Source organism: Polyodon spathula, chromosome 2 (assembly GCF_017654505.1).
Source record: "Polyodon spathula isolate WHYD16114869_AA chromosome 2, ASM1765450v1, whole genome shotgun sequence".
Taxonomy (NCBI): Eukaryota; Metazoa; Chordata; class Actinopteri; order Acipenseriformes; family Polyodontidae; genus Polyodon; species Polyodon spathula.
The window spans coordinates 105478876-105498330 of NC_054535.1; the positions used below are offsets into that span (position 1 = coordinate 105478876).

The window sequence follows — 19455 nt, forward strand, 5'->3', positions numbered from 1 at the left end:
ACTGCTAAAACAAAGGCGGATATCCCTTCAAAGGGAGCGAGCGTAAAAGACAGTGAGCAGAGCCGACTGGATACACAGGCAATACACAAGGCATGTACACACAGAGTGTGGATAGAACAAGCATACCATTTACTGCATGGGTTACAGTAGCAGTGCAGCTCAATTAAAAACATGACACGTGACACTGTACACATACCGCTATAATCAAACCCCAGGTTTGCATGCCATGCTGTGGAGCCGTACTTTATACTCTGAACATTTCAATACTGTACAGCAACTTACTTCTAATTGTATATTTCCATTGCTCTTATTGCCCATGGCATGGAAATCAGATAAATGTGATGGATATTAAAAGAGATATGATCTGGAGCATGATCTGGACCACTAATATCCATTACATTCTAGCTGTGACATTTCAAATAGGTGATAATATGTGGAATGGGACATTTACAGGTAAGCCAATTCCTATCAGGCTGAAGGAACAGCAATTAATATTTGAGTAACATAAGGCAAGGAAGCACGTTGTGAAAGAATTGATTTACAGGCCCTGTACCCCTCACCGCTTCAATGTGGAAAGGGGTACCAGACACAGGACGTTTTGAAATACCGGCACCGTTTCTCCTCAGTTCGCTAACCAGGTCTCTCTCGTTTTCTCAGCAGTCAGAGTATGCCAGCTAGCTGCTGATTTGATTAAAATCCTTGAAAATGTGAAAGACTGCTCCATCTAACAACAGCACAGAGCCCTATATCATGATCATATACTGGATCATGCAGCCTCAGTGACAAGAAGAGGGTAGCTGGTTCACTGCTGGTACCTGCTGGCCTGACACAGTCACGTAATCCAGGGAGGGGTTTTTCAGAATGAGCCGGATCTCTCGCCGGTGTTCCTGGATCTGGGACAGAACATCCTGGATCTCCTCCTTCCGCTCTCGGATTACAGGGAAATCTGTCAGGTCCGCAAACAGCTCAGTTTTATCTCCAGTCCTAGAATCAAATGAACCAGAAGCAGAAGCTAGTATCTCCTGAGTGTTTATTTCTGTCCATAGTGTTATTGACATTACATTCTGCAGGTTAACTTCATTGAAACATCATTACAACCCATTATACAACCCATTAATTGTGCAACAGGAAATCGCCTTGTCTGAAACATGTAGGAAGCCCACTAGGTCCTGGGATACTCATTTTATTTTTTTTATTTTTAAGATTTATACATGAGAAGATAAACTTTTAAATCAAATAATTGCAAATAAATATGTGGAAGTTCATATTTTGTTTTCCATCTCAGGGATGGAAATTAGACTCCAATTGCATGACAGTTTCACCCATTTCAGGTTTTACTTTGATCCTGATTAGCCACAGTGTATAGGTAAGACGCTCAGGTGTGTCTTAATAGTAAAACAAGGAATAGATCAAACCGCTATGCAATGGAAGTCGTATTTCCACCCGTTAAATAACGATTAAGAGGAGGATCTGTAAACCACTGCTCTAAAAAAGGCAAGTAATTCATTTTGTTGCGATTTCCTCCAAAATAAAGAAAAGGGAGTAACCCTTCAGTAATAAAGTTCAGAGCAGTTGTGATCCTCACTTGGCTGCCTTTTCATTGAGCACCCTGAGGTAGTGATGCACTGGGGCCAGCAGCTGTGGGGTCTCCAGCAGGAGATTTCTCAGCAGGACCGACTGCACCTGGGACTGGGCGGCGGGGAGCAGAGAGCGCAGCTCCACCTCCAGACGGGACAGAACGCTGGCAATCAGGAAGAACTCCTGCGTGGAGCACTGGAACGCAGAGGGAAAGAGCAGCACAACGGTTAGACACACACTTGCTCCTTTTACACCTCTGTCCTTTCAGGGCCACTGGAATAGATCACTTAGCTTTTACAGGAACACGCAGCCGACTCTATTGAAACCTTTTAATCTTGCAATGGGTTGCAGGGGCTTTGCTACTTTAAATCACTGCAAATGAAAGCGGGGTCCACTATACATGAGGGTTTCTTATTGTTGACTTTGGATACCTCACGATCGCTGCCTCACTCATCATGGTGTGTCATCAGTTCAGCTGGTCAGTGCAGGTTTAAAGGTGTTTCAATGGAAAACGCCACCCAAACATGTATTCTAAAAAGATGAGTGATTTACAACATACTTTGTGAAAAATAAATATAAACGTTGAGAGGAAGCAAGCCTAGCTATACAATATGTTCATTCACCATGTAACTTCCACCTGTAGGATTATTTGGAACTGTGAAAAGGGGGGTTGTGGTATCCACTGACAAACAGAGTGGAACAAGAAACTATTTATAACTGAAATGACAGGTAGCTGCTGCTAGGGTACCTGCGGGCAGGGTCAGAGCAGGAGCAACCACGTGACTGGACCAACAGTGGAATAGAGCACAGGAAAACACACACAGACACGCAAGCATAGATATACATACACATAGGCAACAAGAAAAAAAAATTAAGGCAAAATAAAAAAACACAGTGGGAAACTTCTAAAAGCCTATAGTTACTAACTGCACAATCCAGATCACTTGAAACACCCTCAGCTTTTACTAGAACTAGCAGTATTGATATACACTTATTTATTTATTTTTGGACAAGCCCCGTAATGTAAGCTTATTGTGAGAATTATAGAACACAAGTGTGTACCAACAGTAAAGAAACAAACCTAAAGCACGTGAATCTGTCCAAATGGATTTAGAGGTGAAAACAATGTGGCAGGGAACCTGTTCATTACAGCACCAGTAATTGAACCTTATTGAGACAACCATGGAGTACAGTGGCTTAAAGCTCTGTGTTATACAATATTTCAGAGGCTTTTTTCATGTACCTACCAGAAGCCAGTGTCTTTACAGTTGTTTGAGTGAGAATGCAGGTCCACTAACAGCACCTGCACTGCTTTGTGGATTGACAGAGACAAACCATGATGTTGATAAAGAGACAGGTGACACAAAAAGACTGAACAAGCTGAACTTTTCTTAAAAGCATTCAGAGAATGTAGAATATAACTTGGCACAGAACGCAGGCCTGTTTTGTTATTCATTTGCTTTACCTTTTTATGATAAATGCTACAGATGCCTCTCTCCAAATCAGGCAGCTTGCCGAGCAGGCTCTGCGTGGGTGCCAGGACGCTGGACTCCGAGGAGAGGATTTCAGCCACTGCGTCCTGACGAGTCTGGATTTCCCTGAAACAGCACAGAAGCTCAGCATTACAAAGGCAAACAAAAAACAACGAGGAAAGGACTGGGAAGCGGCGCGAGGTAAGAGCTGGCGAGGCCGTGGCACAGAAGAACCTTAACCCAAACTCCCTATTGCTATATCTCCAGCCCGAAACACTGTAGCTCTGCTCACGTCAGGAGAGCTATGAGCCAGAGTTCTCAAATTAAGGAGTAGACTTCCAGGCACGGTTTATTTATTTATTTATTTATTTATTTATTTTTTATTTCATCCCTGTGTGTCAACTTTTTTTTTTTTTAAAGTAAATCCAGTATTTACAGATTCCTCAGGGAGTGTTGCATTGGCTCTGGCGCTCCTACGGGTTACATCAGCAAGGACAGTTTCTCCTCAGTTCGCTACAGTGGACCCTACTGGCCAGGTGGCTAGTGCGCTCAGGCGCACACCTGCAGCGCTGGCCTTTGTCCTCCAGAGGCCGGCAGCTCACCAGCACCCGCTCGCAAGCTCCTGGGTGTAAAAAGGCAATTGGCCTGGTCGTGGGATCGGGGGACGCACTCAGTTCTCTGTTGTGGGGGGATTGCTGTGTTGAGGAAGCATAACTGGGCATTCAAACGTGAGAAAAAAACAGGGTAAAATAAGGCACTCTAAACTAAATTTCTTAAAAAAGGACGGAAAGGGTTAACAACTAGAAGTATGGGCACTTTATATAACATTTCTGTCAAACCGAGCACACTGTCAAAACACACAAAGGTTACGAAGCCCAGCATGTGCATATTTTGCATAATTCCAGCTTCAAAAAGTTAAGATGTGCTTTACTCATCTTCGCATATGGCTATGTGAGCCCTGGTAATTCGTAGGCAGAATTGCCAATCTGGAATAATCCATAAAAGCTGATGAGTCAGGAAAAATACCTCAGGACTGAAGCCTCACTTAGTGTCATATTAAAAAAAGACCCCAGCTGTGACAGAGACAGAATGAATCTTTATGATAAATCTCCCTCCCGACCTGTGAGGGTGCTGTGTAAAGGGAACAGAGTGCCCTGGACTGGATGACCTGACACTTCATTCCCAGGGTTATGCAGAAGTCACTAATCTAGAAAGGGGGCACAGCTGCGGTACATTAAGTCATCGCTCCAGAGGGAAAGCAACGTGGCAACCGTGAATTGGAGAAGCGGCTGCACTCGCTAACCAAGAGGCGTAACTGAAGGTACAAAAGGGGACATGGCTAGGTAATCTGTTCCTTTGTAATGGTTAAGAGAGAACCGCTAAAATAACAGTGAGTGTTTTGTTTGTTTTGTATCGTCGAATTGTACTGTTTGTTATTATTAGACAGCTAACATGATCCGGAGTTGTCGCTTATCACATTAATTGGATCAGCTGCTACCAAACAACTTCTTTATTTTGTGAGTAATGCATACTTCAACTCCCCATGTCATATTTCTGAATTATTCAATGGAACTTTATGTGGCTGATATTGTCAAAAATTAGATTGTATCTATTTTCTGACATCTCCGTGTTTACTCTAAAGCAACCTCACCTTGCCGATATCAGGGGCTGGGTCACCCACTTCCTCATCAATCTCCGGCCAAAGGGGGTCTGGGTATGGTCGAGGACCCACAGCAAGCTGCCCTTTTCCCTACAGTTTGTCTATATAAAAAAATTAAATAACAAAAAAAAATTAAATATCTAGGTGTGCAAAGTTGGTAGAGACCTATCCCAACAGACTCACGGCTGTAATTGCTGCCATAGGTTTTTCCACCAAGTATTAACCCAAGGGGGTGGAGACTTATCCAATTATGATCTTTCAGTTTTGTATTTTTAATATATAACTTTTTTCCCCTTAATGTGGAGTATGGGGTCTAAATAAGTGGAAAAAAATCATCATTTAAATGCATGAAACTGAGGCACTGACAACAAAATGTGAAAAAAGTTCAAGGGGGTGTAGGCTTTCTATAGGCACTGTATCTGCTTGGGGATTGGTCAGTGTTACTAGAAGGAGGGACCACAGCTGACACTTCTAGTCAATGCAGATTTCAAGTTCAAACAACATGTTTTGTAAAAGACAGTATTTTGGGAATTTATATATATATATATATATATATATATATATATATATATATATATATATATATATATATATATATATATATATATATATATATATATAGTGGCTCTCAAAAGTATTCACCCCCCTTGGAATTTTCCACATTTACATGACATGCAACCAACTGGTACAACATGGAATCAAAATGGATTTAATTAGGAGTTTTTGCCAGTGATCAAAACAAATTGTTCTAAATTAATTACAAATATAAAATAATTGATTACATAAGTATCCACCCCATTTGCTATGACACAACTAAATAAGCTCTGGTGCAACCAATTGTCTTTAGAAGTCACCTAATTAGTTGAATGGGTCCATCCGTGTGCAATTAAGGTGTTTCACATGATTTCAGGTTAAATACACCTGTCTCTGGGAGGTCCCACAGTTGGTTAGTACATTTCCTAACAAAAACTACATCATGAAGACGAAGGAACATTCAAAGCAAATCTGGAATAAGGTTCTTCAAAAGCACCAATCAGGGGTAGGATATAAGAACATTTCCAAGGCATTGAATATCTCCCAGAGCACAGTAAAGTCCATTATTAAGAAATGGATAGAACATGGCACATCTGTAAATCTGTCTAGAACAGGCTGTCTTCAATAACCGAGTATCCGGGCAAGAAGAGCACTAGTCAGGGAGGCCACCAAGAGGCCTATGGCAACTCTAAAGGAGTTACAGTCTTCCACGGCTGAGCTGGGAGACACTGTGCATACGGCAACAATAGCCCGGGTGCTTCATAAAACTGGCCTTTATGGGAGAGTAGCAAAAAGAAAACTATTGTTGAAAAAAACTCACATCAGATCTCAGCTAGTGTGCCAGAGGCATGTGGGAGACTCTGAGACCAAGTGGAAGAAGATTCTATGGTCTGATGAGACCAAAATAGAGCTTTTTGGCCTCAACGCTAAGTGCTATGTTTGGCACAAGCCTAACACTGCACATCATCCTGAGAACACCATCCTTACTGTGAAGCATGGTGGTGGAAGCATCATGCTATAGGGATGTTTCTCTGTGTCAGGGCCTGGAAAGCTTGTGAAGATAGAGGGCAAAATGGATGCAGCAAAGTACAGAGAAATCCTGGAGGAAAACCTGCTGAAGTCTGCAAGAGACCTGGGACTTGGGAGAAGATTCATCTTCCAGCAGGACAATGACCCCAAACACACAGCCAAAGCCACACTGGAGTGGCTTAAAAACAAAAAGGTCAATGTCCTGGAGTGGCCCAGTCAAAGCCCAGACCTCAATCCAATTGAGAATATGTGGAAAGAGTTGAAAATTGCTGTTCACCAAAGGTCCCCATCCAACTTGACGGAGCTTGAACAATTTTGCAAAGAAGAATGGGTAAAAATTGCAGTGTCCATATGTGCAAAGCTGGTAGAGACTTATCCAAATAGACTCATGGCTGTAATTGCTGCCAAAGGTGCCCCTACCAAATATTGACTCAAGGAGGTGAATATTTATGCAATCAATTATTTTCTGTTTTGTATTTGTAATTAATTTAGAACAATTTGTAGATTTTATTTTTCACTTTGACATGATGGACTTTTTTGTGTTGATCAGTCGCAAATCCATTTTGATTCCATGTTGTAACACAATAAAAAGTGAAAATACTTTTGAGAGCCACTATATATATATATATATATATATATATATATATATATATATATATATATATATATATATTTTAGCTTAAACACAGTAAGTCTCATACCTGGTTCTGCAAGATCTCCAGGTTCTTCATGGTCGTAGCACTTAGCACCATACACTCAGCTTCATTAGAGAGCTGTCTGAATGCGCTACAATATAAATGAAGACATAGCATTATATTATTAAATGCACTATGCAAGTTTCACTTCTGGGTCTTCATTCTCAAACATTTTTGATGATAAAACCGCCATGCATCAGGACAGGCCAATCACAGCAAAAGTCTTTCCATTCATTTATATCAGCGGCAAAACTGCGTAACAAATGTGAAATCAGGGCTGCTTCAATGACCTGCTGTTTGATAAAGGGATGGACTCAAAGTGGGTCTACTCCAAGGTATTCCACCTTTACTGATGCAAATGAAGTATTTCCACTGGTCTCTCTCACACACACACACACACACACACACACACACACACTAACCCCCAGTGCATTGCAATTAGACCCTGAACTCTGAATGGGTAATGCAAGCTGTTTCTTCTGATAAGTTCCCCCTAAGACACACAGATATACAGTGAACCCTACCGCACGCTCACACCTTAAAACCTATACACCTGATCAAAATGGGTCAAACCCCAAATAAACCATTTAGAGGTATTTTTTAAACAAAGACACAATAAGATAATTAGAGCATTTTACTACACTATGTAACACAATTTTTGTTCCTGGGTAGTAAGTGTTATTTCCTAATTGCTTATGCCTCAAAAGTATAGAAAATCGCTATTATTCCTCACAAACTTTGCTTTTGTGACCAGGACAGTGATATTTCAAAATATCACTATTTCCAATGGGAAAACGGGCAAATGTGTGTCTTTTCGTTCACATAAAGTCAGAAAAAAACAACATATGAATCCAAATTAACATGTATTTATACTAAAGTAATACAAAGATGACTACAAAAGATTTAGAAATGAGTAGTTTTTCAAGATTTACGGTTATACTGTAAATACAGTAATCATAAATCTGGAAAAACTACTCACTTCTAAATCTTTTGTAGTCAATTTTGTATTACCCTCTAAAACAGGACAGTAAATGCCACTCCCCACTCTTCTGAATTAATAAGAAATCCCTCATTAAAAAAAGAGGCAGTTAGCTATATCAGGGATACCAGCATATTTACACCGACGAAGGCAGAAGCCGAAACATTCGTCTATGGAACTTATTTATGGAAAGTTTAATCACAGAATCTAGGACTGAGTGTTTCTGAGGTGTGGAATCTGCCATTCCCTTTCCCTGGAACCAACAACAAAACAATGCAGGACAGTTTGGATATGCAAACGTCGGGAGTTAGTTGGTGTCACAGTAACAGCAGCCTGTTACCTAGCCAAACAGGGCAGCAGTTACATTACTTTTGTTTTGAAAATCAGGACCTTAAAAACAAGAGACTAACAACTATAGGCCACTTCGAGAGTAGTTTGGAGACAACAGCCTCCCTTGACTCCGACTCCAATTCTATCCACACTGAAGACTGTGCACTCGATAAGCACTGTACCACACTGATGACTGTGCACTCGATAAGCACGGTAGCTACGACATACAACATATTTAATAAGCAGTAGGGGGAGTGGGGTTGAACAGAGAACTCCCCCTGACCTTGTGAATTTGCTTATCTAGCGCAATACTTAAATTCATCTCCACTATATCGCAGTCCCCAGCTGGGTTCAATAATGACTAGAAGAAAGGCGTGCAACCCCAGAGTGCAGAATGCCAGGACGCTAATGGACTGATGTATTGAGTGTGTCCTCAGAGGACGAGCAGCCAGGTGAATTGAAATCCCTTACTCACCCGGTACTGAGGAGAACCTTCTCCAGATTGAAGCTGGTCAGATATGTAATAACCCCCGCCAGGCAGCACACCACCGGCCTCTCAAGACCTATTATACTGGAGAGCTTCTGAGAGCCTGCAAAGACACACAAGGGAGCTGCACTTCATAAAGGTTATCAGCACCGCTTCGGTGCACTTCAACAGCTGCAGGATTTTATAAACGCTGGCAATCTTCTACCATCCTTTAAGCATATTTTATTACAGTTAAAGCCAATATACTGTGTGTATGAGGTTTCTTACATAAGGGAATACGTACAGTTAACCACCCCCCAGTCTCTTATGGTTTACAAGTGTTTTCTCGTGAGTACGTGTGCAAGAGTTAATGCCGTACCATGATTCCATGATTTATCCATGATTTATCATTTTAAAAGAGAAGGGAGTTTGTGCAAGTTTTCTTTGAGATTCTCTCTGCTAAAACCGCAAAACAATATCTGTTTTAATAAGACATCCTACACACAACACTTATTATAAATCACAAAAACAAAGACTGTGCTATGAAACATAAAAAAAGGTGGCATTTAATTTGAGAATTGTGCAGCGTGTTCTATGCACCGGATGACATTTTGACTGTGATTAATGGATCTCTCATATTTGATTTATAGTTGTCCACAAACACACACAAAACAAACAAGAACACCAAATAAAGTAAAATTAATGAAGCAATCACTTGCTCTTGCCAACCAGTAAACCCAGGCAGGAACTGGCAACTGCTTAAATAAGGTTTCACTGTTTTGAAATACAGTTCAGTATGACCTTGTTCAGATCGGAGAGGGTTTTTTTTGTTTTTTTTTTAGTGATGCTTACTGCTGATGAGACCATTTGGTCTTCCTCTATCTGGGAATGGAAATAAGATTTCTATTCCAGGTTTTACTATGAGCTTGATTAGCCACAGTGCAACAGTGTCTTATTAAGCTCATAGTAAAACCAAGAATGGATCACACTTCTATGCAATGGGAGTCTTATTTCCATCCTTGCTTATCCAAGGTCAGTACAATACACAGCAATGGCTATCCTTAAACATGACTTTCACTATAAACACACTTTGCTTTTCACTTCTCGGAACACGTTCTGAATGGCTTTCATTTGTTGGCCATGTGGGACAGTGTTGCAGCTTAGAACTGCAACTTGCTGGTAGAAAACAGCCACTGGAAAAGCCGCCTGTTAAGAGTTGATCAGGTCATATTCCAGACACAATGAGTGTTTGCTTTTTATTGGTTGCAAGCGGTTACGAAAGAGCATGTGCATGCTTTATACATAACTGAAAATGAGAGAGAGAGAGAGAGAGAGAGAGAGAGAGAGAGAGAGAGAGAGAGACTAGTAAATGCAGGGGGTGTCAAATCTCTGTAATCACAAAACCCTCTATTGTGCAGTGAAACTGGGAGTTGAATTATATAAGACCTTGACATATAATTAGGAACCTACACAGCTATTTAATTACAAATCCAATTCGATCTTAAAGTGGTGGAATAGAATAGTTCGGTATTTTGTTTAGATACTTTTTTATTATTTTGGAGGCATAATAAAAACAGTAAGATTTTAAACCACAATCTTCTTAAACATTTATACATCACCAGTGTCGACCAGCAGATTAAATGGAGTCATTCATACTTTGTGTGTCAGAAAGCAAAGTGACTGCATCGGATTATTGATTCAGAACATGTGAATACAAATATACAATATCATGTGTTTTTGATAAATTCTTGGGCACTTAGACCAAACTACAAATTGTCACTTTTTACAAACCATCCGAGCTGAACTCCACCGTACAGAGATGCTTTATATGCTGCACTCCAAAGCCGTGGCGGCGACTCCAGTGACTCCCGGTGGTATTTTGAAGGGCTGAGTAAAGGTTTACTTTAGAAATCAGGCATTTGGATGAGAGTGTATTTCTACAAGCAGAAAACCTCTGCATTTTTTTTTTCTGTCAGTTGTATAACATTTTAAATCACATCGCTTTTATAAAACACTGCTTAAAAAGGAATAATTTATGCCCTCTGAATCTGCATAATATTTAATTTCTGATCGGTTTATTATTCCATGACATTTGCTCTTATTCCTAATTTATTACCTATCATAATCACCGGTTGTGCAGCGGGGGTAATGCGGCGGGGTTGTGCGGCAGGGGTTGTGCGGCGGAGTTGTGCAGAGGGGGTTATGCGGCAGAGTTGTGCAGCGGGGGTTGTGCGACGGAGTTGCGCGGCAGAGTTGCGCGGCAGAGTTGCGCGGCAGAGTTGCGCGGCGGGGGTAATGCAGCGGAGTTGTGCGGCGGAGTTGTGCGGCGGAGTTGTGAGGCGGGGTAGTGCGGCAGGGTTGTGCGGCGGGGTTGTGCGGCAGAGTTGTGCGGCGGGGTTCTGCGCGGGGTTGTGCGGCAGGGGTTGTGCGGCAAGGGTTATGCGGCGGAGTTGTGCGGCGGAGGTAATGCAGCAGAGTTGTGCGGCGGAGTTGTGCGGCGGAGGTAATGCAGCAGAGTTGTGCGGCGGAGTTGTGCGGCGGAGGTAATGCGGCGGAGTTGTGCGGCGGAGTTGTGCGGCGGAGGTAATGCAGCAGTTGTGCGGCGGAGTTGTGCGGCGGAGGTAATGCAGCAGAGTTGTGCGGCGGAGTTGTGCGGCGGGGGTACGGGGCGGGTTAACGTGCGCGGGTGGTAATCTCAAGACGGAGGAGGTAATGCGGCGGAGTTGTGCGCCGGAGTGTGCGGCGGAGGTACGCGGCGGGATTGTGCGGCCTCAGGTTGTGCGGCGGGGTTGTGCGGCGGGGGTTGTGCGCCGGGGGTGTGCGGCGGCGGGGGTTGTGCGGCGGGGGTTGTGCAGTGTTAAGCTACAATACAAGTACCAAGCTTGCTGGTTCTTGCTCCGGAGCTACACCTGGATTTCTGTTTGTCCCAACAACACTAGAGTGAAGCTTGCGATAAAGGGTCTCAAGATGAATCCCCTGGATCATGAGGGTAGAAACACCACAAGGTAGCATGGGTCATATTCACAAAACAACGGCCATCAGTGAACTTCCAAGCAGAAAACAAAACGCTAATGTTACAAAGCCTAAAATAAATAACTCTAGATGTTAATTTAAGAGCTTCTACTGTGTAATGGCAAAGATACATTATGATATTTTTATTCTCATTTAATATGTACTTCATTAAGTGCAGCAGATATGAAATGTTGTGCCCTATACAGAGCTATGTTATGACTTAGTAAAAAAAAAAAAACAAAGACACTACAGCAGATACCAATCCCAATTATGCAGGACTCGTGTATTGACTCGTACCAAGTCCCCTGGTTCTCCGGTCTCTGGTTGCCAATAAAACAAAGGATTGATTTTTAGTTTCTACTGACTATGTATTAAGCCTAAGAAGGCTGAAGTCCAGCATACATTAGGGAGTATTCTATGCTAACAGGCAAAATTCCACTGCACATAGCCCTTGAAATGCACCTTGTTCTTGCCAATAGTTTCTCTTCAATGTTCTTTAGCCCTGAATACAAGTACAAGTTGTGGATAAAAAGAGGCACTAAATGGCTGTTCCATCTGCAGCAAAGATGAACAGAAGGAGACGTGGTCTTCAGTACCACTCGCTAATGTCACAATTGTCACAGCCAGCCCACGGCCGTATTATTCAGTAATATTCATTTCGACAGCTCTCAAAAACACAGACAGCCAAAGCAACAGGAACACTGAGGTCTGTAATAGAAGTCAGAAGCCTGGTAAACAAAACTCTTCAATGCTCAGAGTATCTTCTACTTCTAACTGCTAAAGAAACATATTTTAAACTTGACATTCAAGGCTGCAGTGTGCTTAACAACCTCACAGAATGAGGGGCCTCATTTATCCACGACAGTCCAGAATGTAACAGGCAGCACACAGTCGGAATAAACAAGCCTGTCAGTGACGCACACACCCTGCCGCGGCTCCATGGCTGAGAACTCTAAATCAGAGCCACTACAATATGAACAACATGATGACCACATGGTACATCAACAGTGTGTAGGGAATTCTATAGACATCTGCAAAAACGGAAGCGCGAGATAGAGTTGGGTGGGTGTTTGGACAGACAGACAGACACTGCCTCATACCCCACAATATACTTAGAACGTTAACCCATTAAGATTCAAATCCACTTTTCTTTAAAAAAATCACAAGCTGTATTTCTGTCATTTGATACATTACACTTAGACTTCCCTTTTGCGGTTAATAAAACTAGAGTGAGTTACCATAATAATATAGTTAGAAGATTTAAACAACAGGTCGATGCCAGTTAAATGCTCCAAAAAGTGACAGACGTCTGTCCTCTATGAGGACAATGGCGTTCAATGGGTTAATACCAAGTTTAATGACAAGCTGATAACCAGGGGCCCGATTCATAAAAGCGATTTGCGACAACTCGCAAACAAAACATTGGGTTTCATACAACTTTCGCAGTGCTGCAATAGCCAGACAGCAGCCGTCGCAAGCAGCAATTTTCATCACAGAGCCTATTAAAACAGACAATGGCGCTCACACTGCTAGCTCGTCGTCTACATGGTAGAAAAAGCCGAAGGAAGAGTATTGAGGGGCCGTCAAATTCTCATGATGCATACACAAAAGTACCGATTGCCAAGAAGCGAGACAACTAATCTTAGGGTGGTATTTTTTGAAACAGAAACAAACCTAAATTAATTTTATTATTTAGCCTAACCAAAGATATTTGAAATGTACATATGCTGCATTTTGTAATGCGTGAGATCAAGAAATTTGCCATAGATGAATCTCAAATAGCAATTGTGTGCCCTGCTGTGAATGAGCACCTGTATATACAGGAAAGGTTTTAATTCTGTTACTATTCAAGCCGTCTGTGTTAGAAGCTGCTATCTGATACCCTGGGTGTACAAACAGCAGTTTCATTTGGGCAAATTGTGACATTGCCGATAGCTTTGCTAGTGGAGATCCTGGTGATGAGATATTGGGAGACAGTTGGTAAGACAATAATAATAATAATAATAATAATAATAATAATAATAATAATAATAATAATAACTATTTCTTTTCATTATTGCTTACTGTAGATGTTTTGGTTTTTTTTTGCTTTTTCCAATCCTCTCTCGATACCAGCAACAGCTACTTTAATTATACCCTCTCAGCCAAATGCTTGATTTCAAAAGCAAACCTTTACTCAGCCTTTCCAAATACCATGTGGTGTCACTGCCCTGGAGTTACACGGCTTTGGAGTGCAATACTTTTCCTCTTCATTTGAGGTCTTTCTCATCGCCCTTCTTTTAATTTAGTTCTCCTTGCTAGCTCTATCAATTTCTCTTATTTCAGGAACCGTTCTCTGCTCCACCCCGAGAGCATTTACTGCATCCCTGATTATCTGACACTTTTTTTTTGTCTTCGTTAGTTAAACTTCCAGACAACTTGCCAAATTGAACAGATTTGTGTTGGCCAACCATTTATATAACTTAGAACAATTTGTTTTCCTTTGCACCCTGCCATTTTGTAATTACCTAATCGGTCACTGTGCTTTAAAGTGGATTACCGAGTTACAAGTTTGTTTTTGTTTTTTTGTTTTTTAAGCGCAGATCACTAAAGAAGGATTGCAAGCGACAGCACTTGCAAAGTGCTTTATGAAACGCACGCAGTCACGACCTCAGCGATCTCACAAGCTCACCGTAACCACATTGCAATCGCAGGACTTTCACGAAACAGGCCCCAGGTCTCCGATATATGGAAATACATGAAGTGTGACATAAATAAAACCGCCTGCATTTCAGTCACCTGCGGAGGATAATAAACAATGCAAAAAGCACAGAAATACTTTAAAAAAGCAATATTCTGAGGTAAGATAGATACTGTACAAACAGAATCTCACCGCAAAGCCTAACCAAAGCTGTCCAAACAGTAAGATTACTCACTGGCCATATAAAATGCTGGTACAAGCCATCTGTGGGAGAGAGTGGCTCAGTGAGGAGTCATTTCTATATTTCCTGCAGTTATCCACAGTAAATGTGAACGGTAAATTTTGCAGATTTCACCATGGCTATACTAAGCTGTCACCATAGCTCACCCTGGTTTTCCATGTTTAATAATATGCTTTACCATACTTCGCTTCTTTACAATGTTTACCTGTGAAATAATGTAGAAAATGGTTACATTTAAAAAACAACAGTTTGTGGCATGAGGTGGTTGTTGTTTTTATTTTTGACCTCATCAAATGAATGTGGCCTGGCTGACTTCCAGCTGAACCTTCACTGTGCTGTCATGAGCTCATTAGAGCAGAAACGCAGCACAGGAACCTCCCCACACTTCACAACGAGAGGCCCTGTAACCGTGGCCAACGTGTTTCATGCTAAACGCAGAGCCGCTGCCCCCTTTGCACTGTTGCCCCGTGCTGTGCTCCAGAGATGCCTAATGATACAGCTGCAACTGGAATTAGTGCCATACAGCACGATTCATAATTCACACAATTCGCAATGCCAATTATAATTTGAGAAGCCTATTTTCACAGAATATTGCTAATTCCAATTCTGAACTGCAAAAACTGGAGGGTAAGTGGAGTATGAAATACAAAGAAAAAATGTCTGACAGGCGCCCTGCAACACACCGTTGGGCCACTAGAGGGTCGTTCAATAATGTCAACGTTTAAGTAGAACTGAAAACAATACAAAACAACAAGGTTGTGAAATATGAATGAATCATCCTGTATACAATTATTAAATAAATAACCTTCTAGATCATTAGTATGCATCTTCTGTACAGGTAACTTGCAATGAAGGCTCACAAGAAACCCTGAAACGGCTCAAATGGCTGTGCAGCGGGAGTCTGAAACGATACCTTGTATCTCAAGCTGAATCTAAGAAAACTGTCAAGGAGATGGTTCCTCTGCACGTTTTATTTGGTTTTACAGATCAAATTAAAAAACGCATTCCTGCCAATACACAATAGAACAAGCATGCGGCAAATTCAACTTGAGTGTGAATGAACTATAAAGGACTGATTACCATGCTTGATTATTATCCATATTTCATTTGGTGAAAGCACTGGTCAATCATAAAGCGGTTTAGCAGCATCCCAAACCAGAGCAAGACCACATTCTACCTAGGGAAATAAAGATCTCCCACTCCTTGCATTCAGTGTCGACAGATCTGTGTCAGGGCTTTAGGTCACATATAAAGGCATTGATCTGGACCTGTGCAGGGTTTCAAGTTGTATCTTCCTTTGTACTACGGAGTATCATATACCATTGCCCACAGAATAACCACAATACCCTGGTTTACAAGCCCTGCTGCACCAAAGAGGGGAAATCAATACCCTGGTTTACAGGCCCTGCTGCACCCAAGAGGGGCAATCAATACCCTGGTTTACAGGCACTGCTGCACCCAAGAGGGGCAATCAATACCCTGGTTTACAGGCACTGCTGCACCCGAGAGGGGCAATCAATATCCTGGTTTACTGGCACTGCTGCACCCGAGAAGGGCAATCAATACCCTGGTTTACAGGCACTGCTGCACTCAAGAGGGGAATCAATACCCTGGTTTACAGGCACTGCTGCACCCGAGAGGGGCAATCAATATCCTGGTTTACTGGCACTGCTGCACCCGAGAAGGGCAATCAATACCCTGGTTTACAGGCACTGCTGCACTCAAGAGGGGAATCAATACCCTGGTTTACAGGCATTGCTGCACCTAAGAGGGGCAATCAATACCCTGGTTTACAGGCATTGCTGCACCCAAGAGGGGCAATCTCAGCAGCATCACAGCAGAGAAGGGGGGGGTGAGGGGAGGGGGTATAGGGGTATTAGGACCGGCTGCAGTTTACATCTTTAAAACATAGAGCCCACTATTTATTGTTTAGAGAAGATTAAAATGTCCAGTTATTTGTAAATCAGTGAATTAGCACAATTATCCCGATTTGCACGTTAACAAATCAGACGATGTGAACTCACAGTGCAGTAGTGTCACGAATTACAGCCACAAGCCACAGCAGACTGGGATTCTGTAAAACAGGGCCTCCCAAACAAGGCCCCATCTCCATTAGGACAAGTGGAAAAAACTAATTAAACGTCTTCACTCATTACCAGAAGTCCCCCGATTCCCCTAAGGCTGCAGAGTGGGATCAGCCATTTAAAGGTTCGTCAGGAAATGAACGTGATGGTTTTTCAATGAAATGACCTTCCCTGAAAACTTTTAATATTTAATTTTAATTCAAACTGCCGCTGCCTTTACAAATCTAAATTAAAACTCTTATTTATTAGCACCAGCGCAATGAATCCATCTTCATTAAAAGGCAGTCTTCTACAGTCGTTGGCGTTTTTATTTCTGTTTCTTCCCGTGTGTTTTACCTGCCTCACCAGGGGCGGTGAAGGTGTAGAAGTCAGAGACAATCTTCAACGCATTGCTGTACCCAAAGTGTGAGCTCTCCATCCTCTCGATACGGATCCCCTCATCATCTTGCATGCTGTAAAGGGATCACACACAGAGAACACGTGAGCTGCTGAGGCACAAAGTTTACAAACAAACAGAACTTGGACTTTATTAAGCTTCTGTTTCTTGTGGCACAGAGTTGAGAGTGGAAGGCTGATGACATCACATTTGCTTTGCACTTCAAGTCCAATAGAAAGACAGAAGCATTACTTAAGCAGTTGGGGATGGAGGGGAACACGGTCAATAAAAATAACAGTGCAGAAATCTAGCTCTCTCCAACCGTTCATATCTGACAGTTAAATATCTTAAGCACAGCAGTAATTCAATGTGACGTTGCCACGGGAGCTTCATTTAGTCTGGCTGCATTCAGACATTTCTCCATTTGCAAGGACGTGTCTGCATTGTGATAGTTCCACTGTTACCAAGATGACAGAGATGACAGCAGCACCTCCAGCCCTGCTTCGCACAATGGCAGGGAGCAGGCACAAGCAGGAAGAGCTCTCGTCAGCAGATCCCATTTTTTAGCTCCCAGGTCCTGTCCCATTTGTAACCAGCCTCTGCAATTCCTTTCACAAAACAACTTGGATGCCAATGAAAACAACCCCTTGATTGATTCAAACAAACTGCTGGCTGTAACCTGTCAGCAATTCAAAGAGTAGAAAATGTCTTTACCTTTTAAGAAGTTGAAGTGGCGGCATCATGCGGAAATGCAGTCTCTTTTGAATAATGGACTGCACTTTCAAAGATTTTACTGCAGTCTTGAGTTGGCTCCTACTTTTTTAAAGAGGCAAAACACCCATCAAATTTTACAAATCAACCATGTTATAGATTTCAAATCCTCTAAAGGATTCTCAAGGTGTTTTGCTATTCATTTTGTAACATTAACATGTGTGATACAGGAAGACCGATTTTCTGCTTATATTTTTCTTACCAAAACTGGATGGTTGCAATAGAAATGTAGCCAGGAATTGTGTTACTCTTAATAAATACACATGCATATTTACAATCCTCAAAATACATTTCATATCGCTTTAAATCTGGTTACAAATATTTTATCCATGAATATTTCTGACCCTATCGCTTTAAATCTGGTTACAAATATTTTATCTGTGAATATTTCTGACCCCCTCAAGGGGCTCTCCCAGTCTATAAGCCACTGGAGTGTATTTTGTCTTGTCCATGACAACCACTTTAACAAATAAATAAAAGCCAGTGGGTTCTAACCCTCAGTTTAGACAGTGCTATCTTTTTTCTCTCAATCTGATTGAGCTGGAGAACCGTAAGTGCCAGGAGTGAACAAACTCCATTATTCTATTCTAACAACATCAGCTCTGCCAGTGCCACCAACGCTCTGCCTATCTAAATGGAGTGTACATGGATACACTCTCATTGTGCAGCAAGGGGTTTACAGTCAAGGCTGCAGCCATCAAGACTCCTTCATAACGACAGTGCACTGCCTCACTGATTCCACAGGGGGTGGCATGTTCTTAACGAAACGCTAGGGCCTGCTGCTTTGAAAACCAACCCTTTATCTGGGTGCCCCCTCGATACGGGCTCTGGTTTCCAACAGCAAGAGAGCCATCATTATAAACTGAATGCAATTCCCCTTGTTAGATGGTGCTCATTTAACTATGTGTAGACCAGGCTTGTTTGCCTGACCGCTGTGTAGGTCCCTTCTTTCTTACAGGTTATTGGTTCATGACATTCCAACAAGAAAAAGCAGGTAGCCGGTCCAACTGAGGCTGAAATGGAGTGAAACATGACAAAGGCATTGTCCACTATTACTGTTGAATGCACAGGGCTGGAGAGTACCAGTGTCCAATTTCATCACAGAGAAACCAGAGTGTTTGGGCGATTCCCGTTGAACTGGACCAAATATTGAGGTGGTGTTTCCTCTATTTTTGGTTAATGATCCACCCATCTTTAATGGACACTGGGCAGCATAGTGTTGCACACAACAGGACAGATTTCTGAGGGGAGCTGTTTGGAGAACACAAGTGTTTGTGAAATCATAGTTCAGGTAACACAGGTTTTACTGTACCTAACAAGCCCCATTTTAAGACAGCACACTAAAATGTTTCTCAGTGAGTAACATTCCTGTTACTCTGATATTAATAAACCCTTCAGGAATGAACCAAGGGAGCCACAAGTGAAGCAAGGAGTCTTCACAAGTGAAGCAAGGAGTCTTCACAAGTGGCATATGCAGTAGCTGCAGCTTTAATTAAAAGGCAGCATAGCAACAACATAGCAGTTGCTATGCGAACACTTTAGCTCACC

At 42.1% G+C, this 19455-nt stretch overlaps 1 protein-coding gene across 2 annotated transcripts in view; it reads right to left on the reverse strand.

Moving 5' to 3' along the window:
* msh3 (mutS homolog 3 (E. coli)) overlaps positions 1-19455 on the reverse strand; it is a 73326-nt gene that overhangs the window by 36100 nt on the left and 17771 nt on the right. For both annotated transcript variants that reach the window (XM_041238148.1, XM_041238147.1), the window contains exons 9-15: positions 17097-17212; positions 8753-8867; positions 6975-7059; positions 4702-4811; positions 3044-3176; positions 1586-1773; positions 816-984 (exon numbers count right to left, since the gene is read on the reverse strand). In XM_041238148.1, coding sequence (XP_041094082.1) covers positions 816-984; positions 1586-1773; positions 3044-3176; positions 4702-4811; positions 6975-7059; positions 8753-8867; positions 17097-17212 — 916 coding nt within the window. The remainder of the gene's footprint in view (positions 1-815; positions 985-1585; positions 1774-3043; positions 3177-4701; positions 4812-6974; positions 7060-8752; positions 8868-17096; positions 17213-19455) is intronic.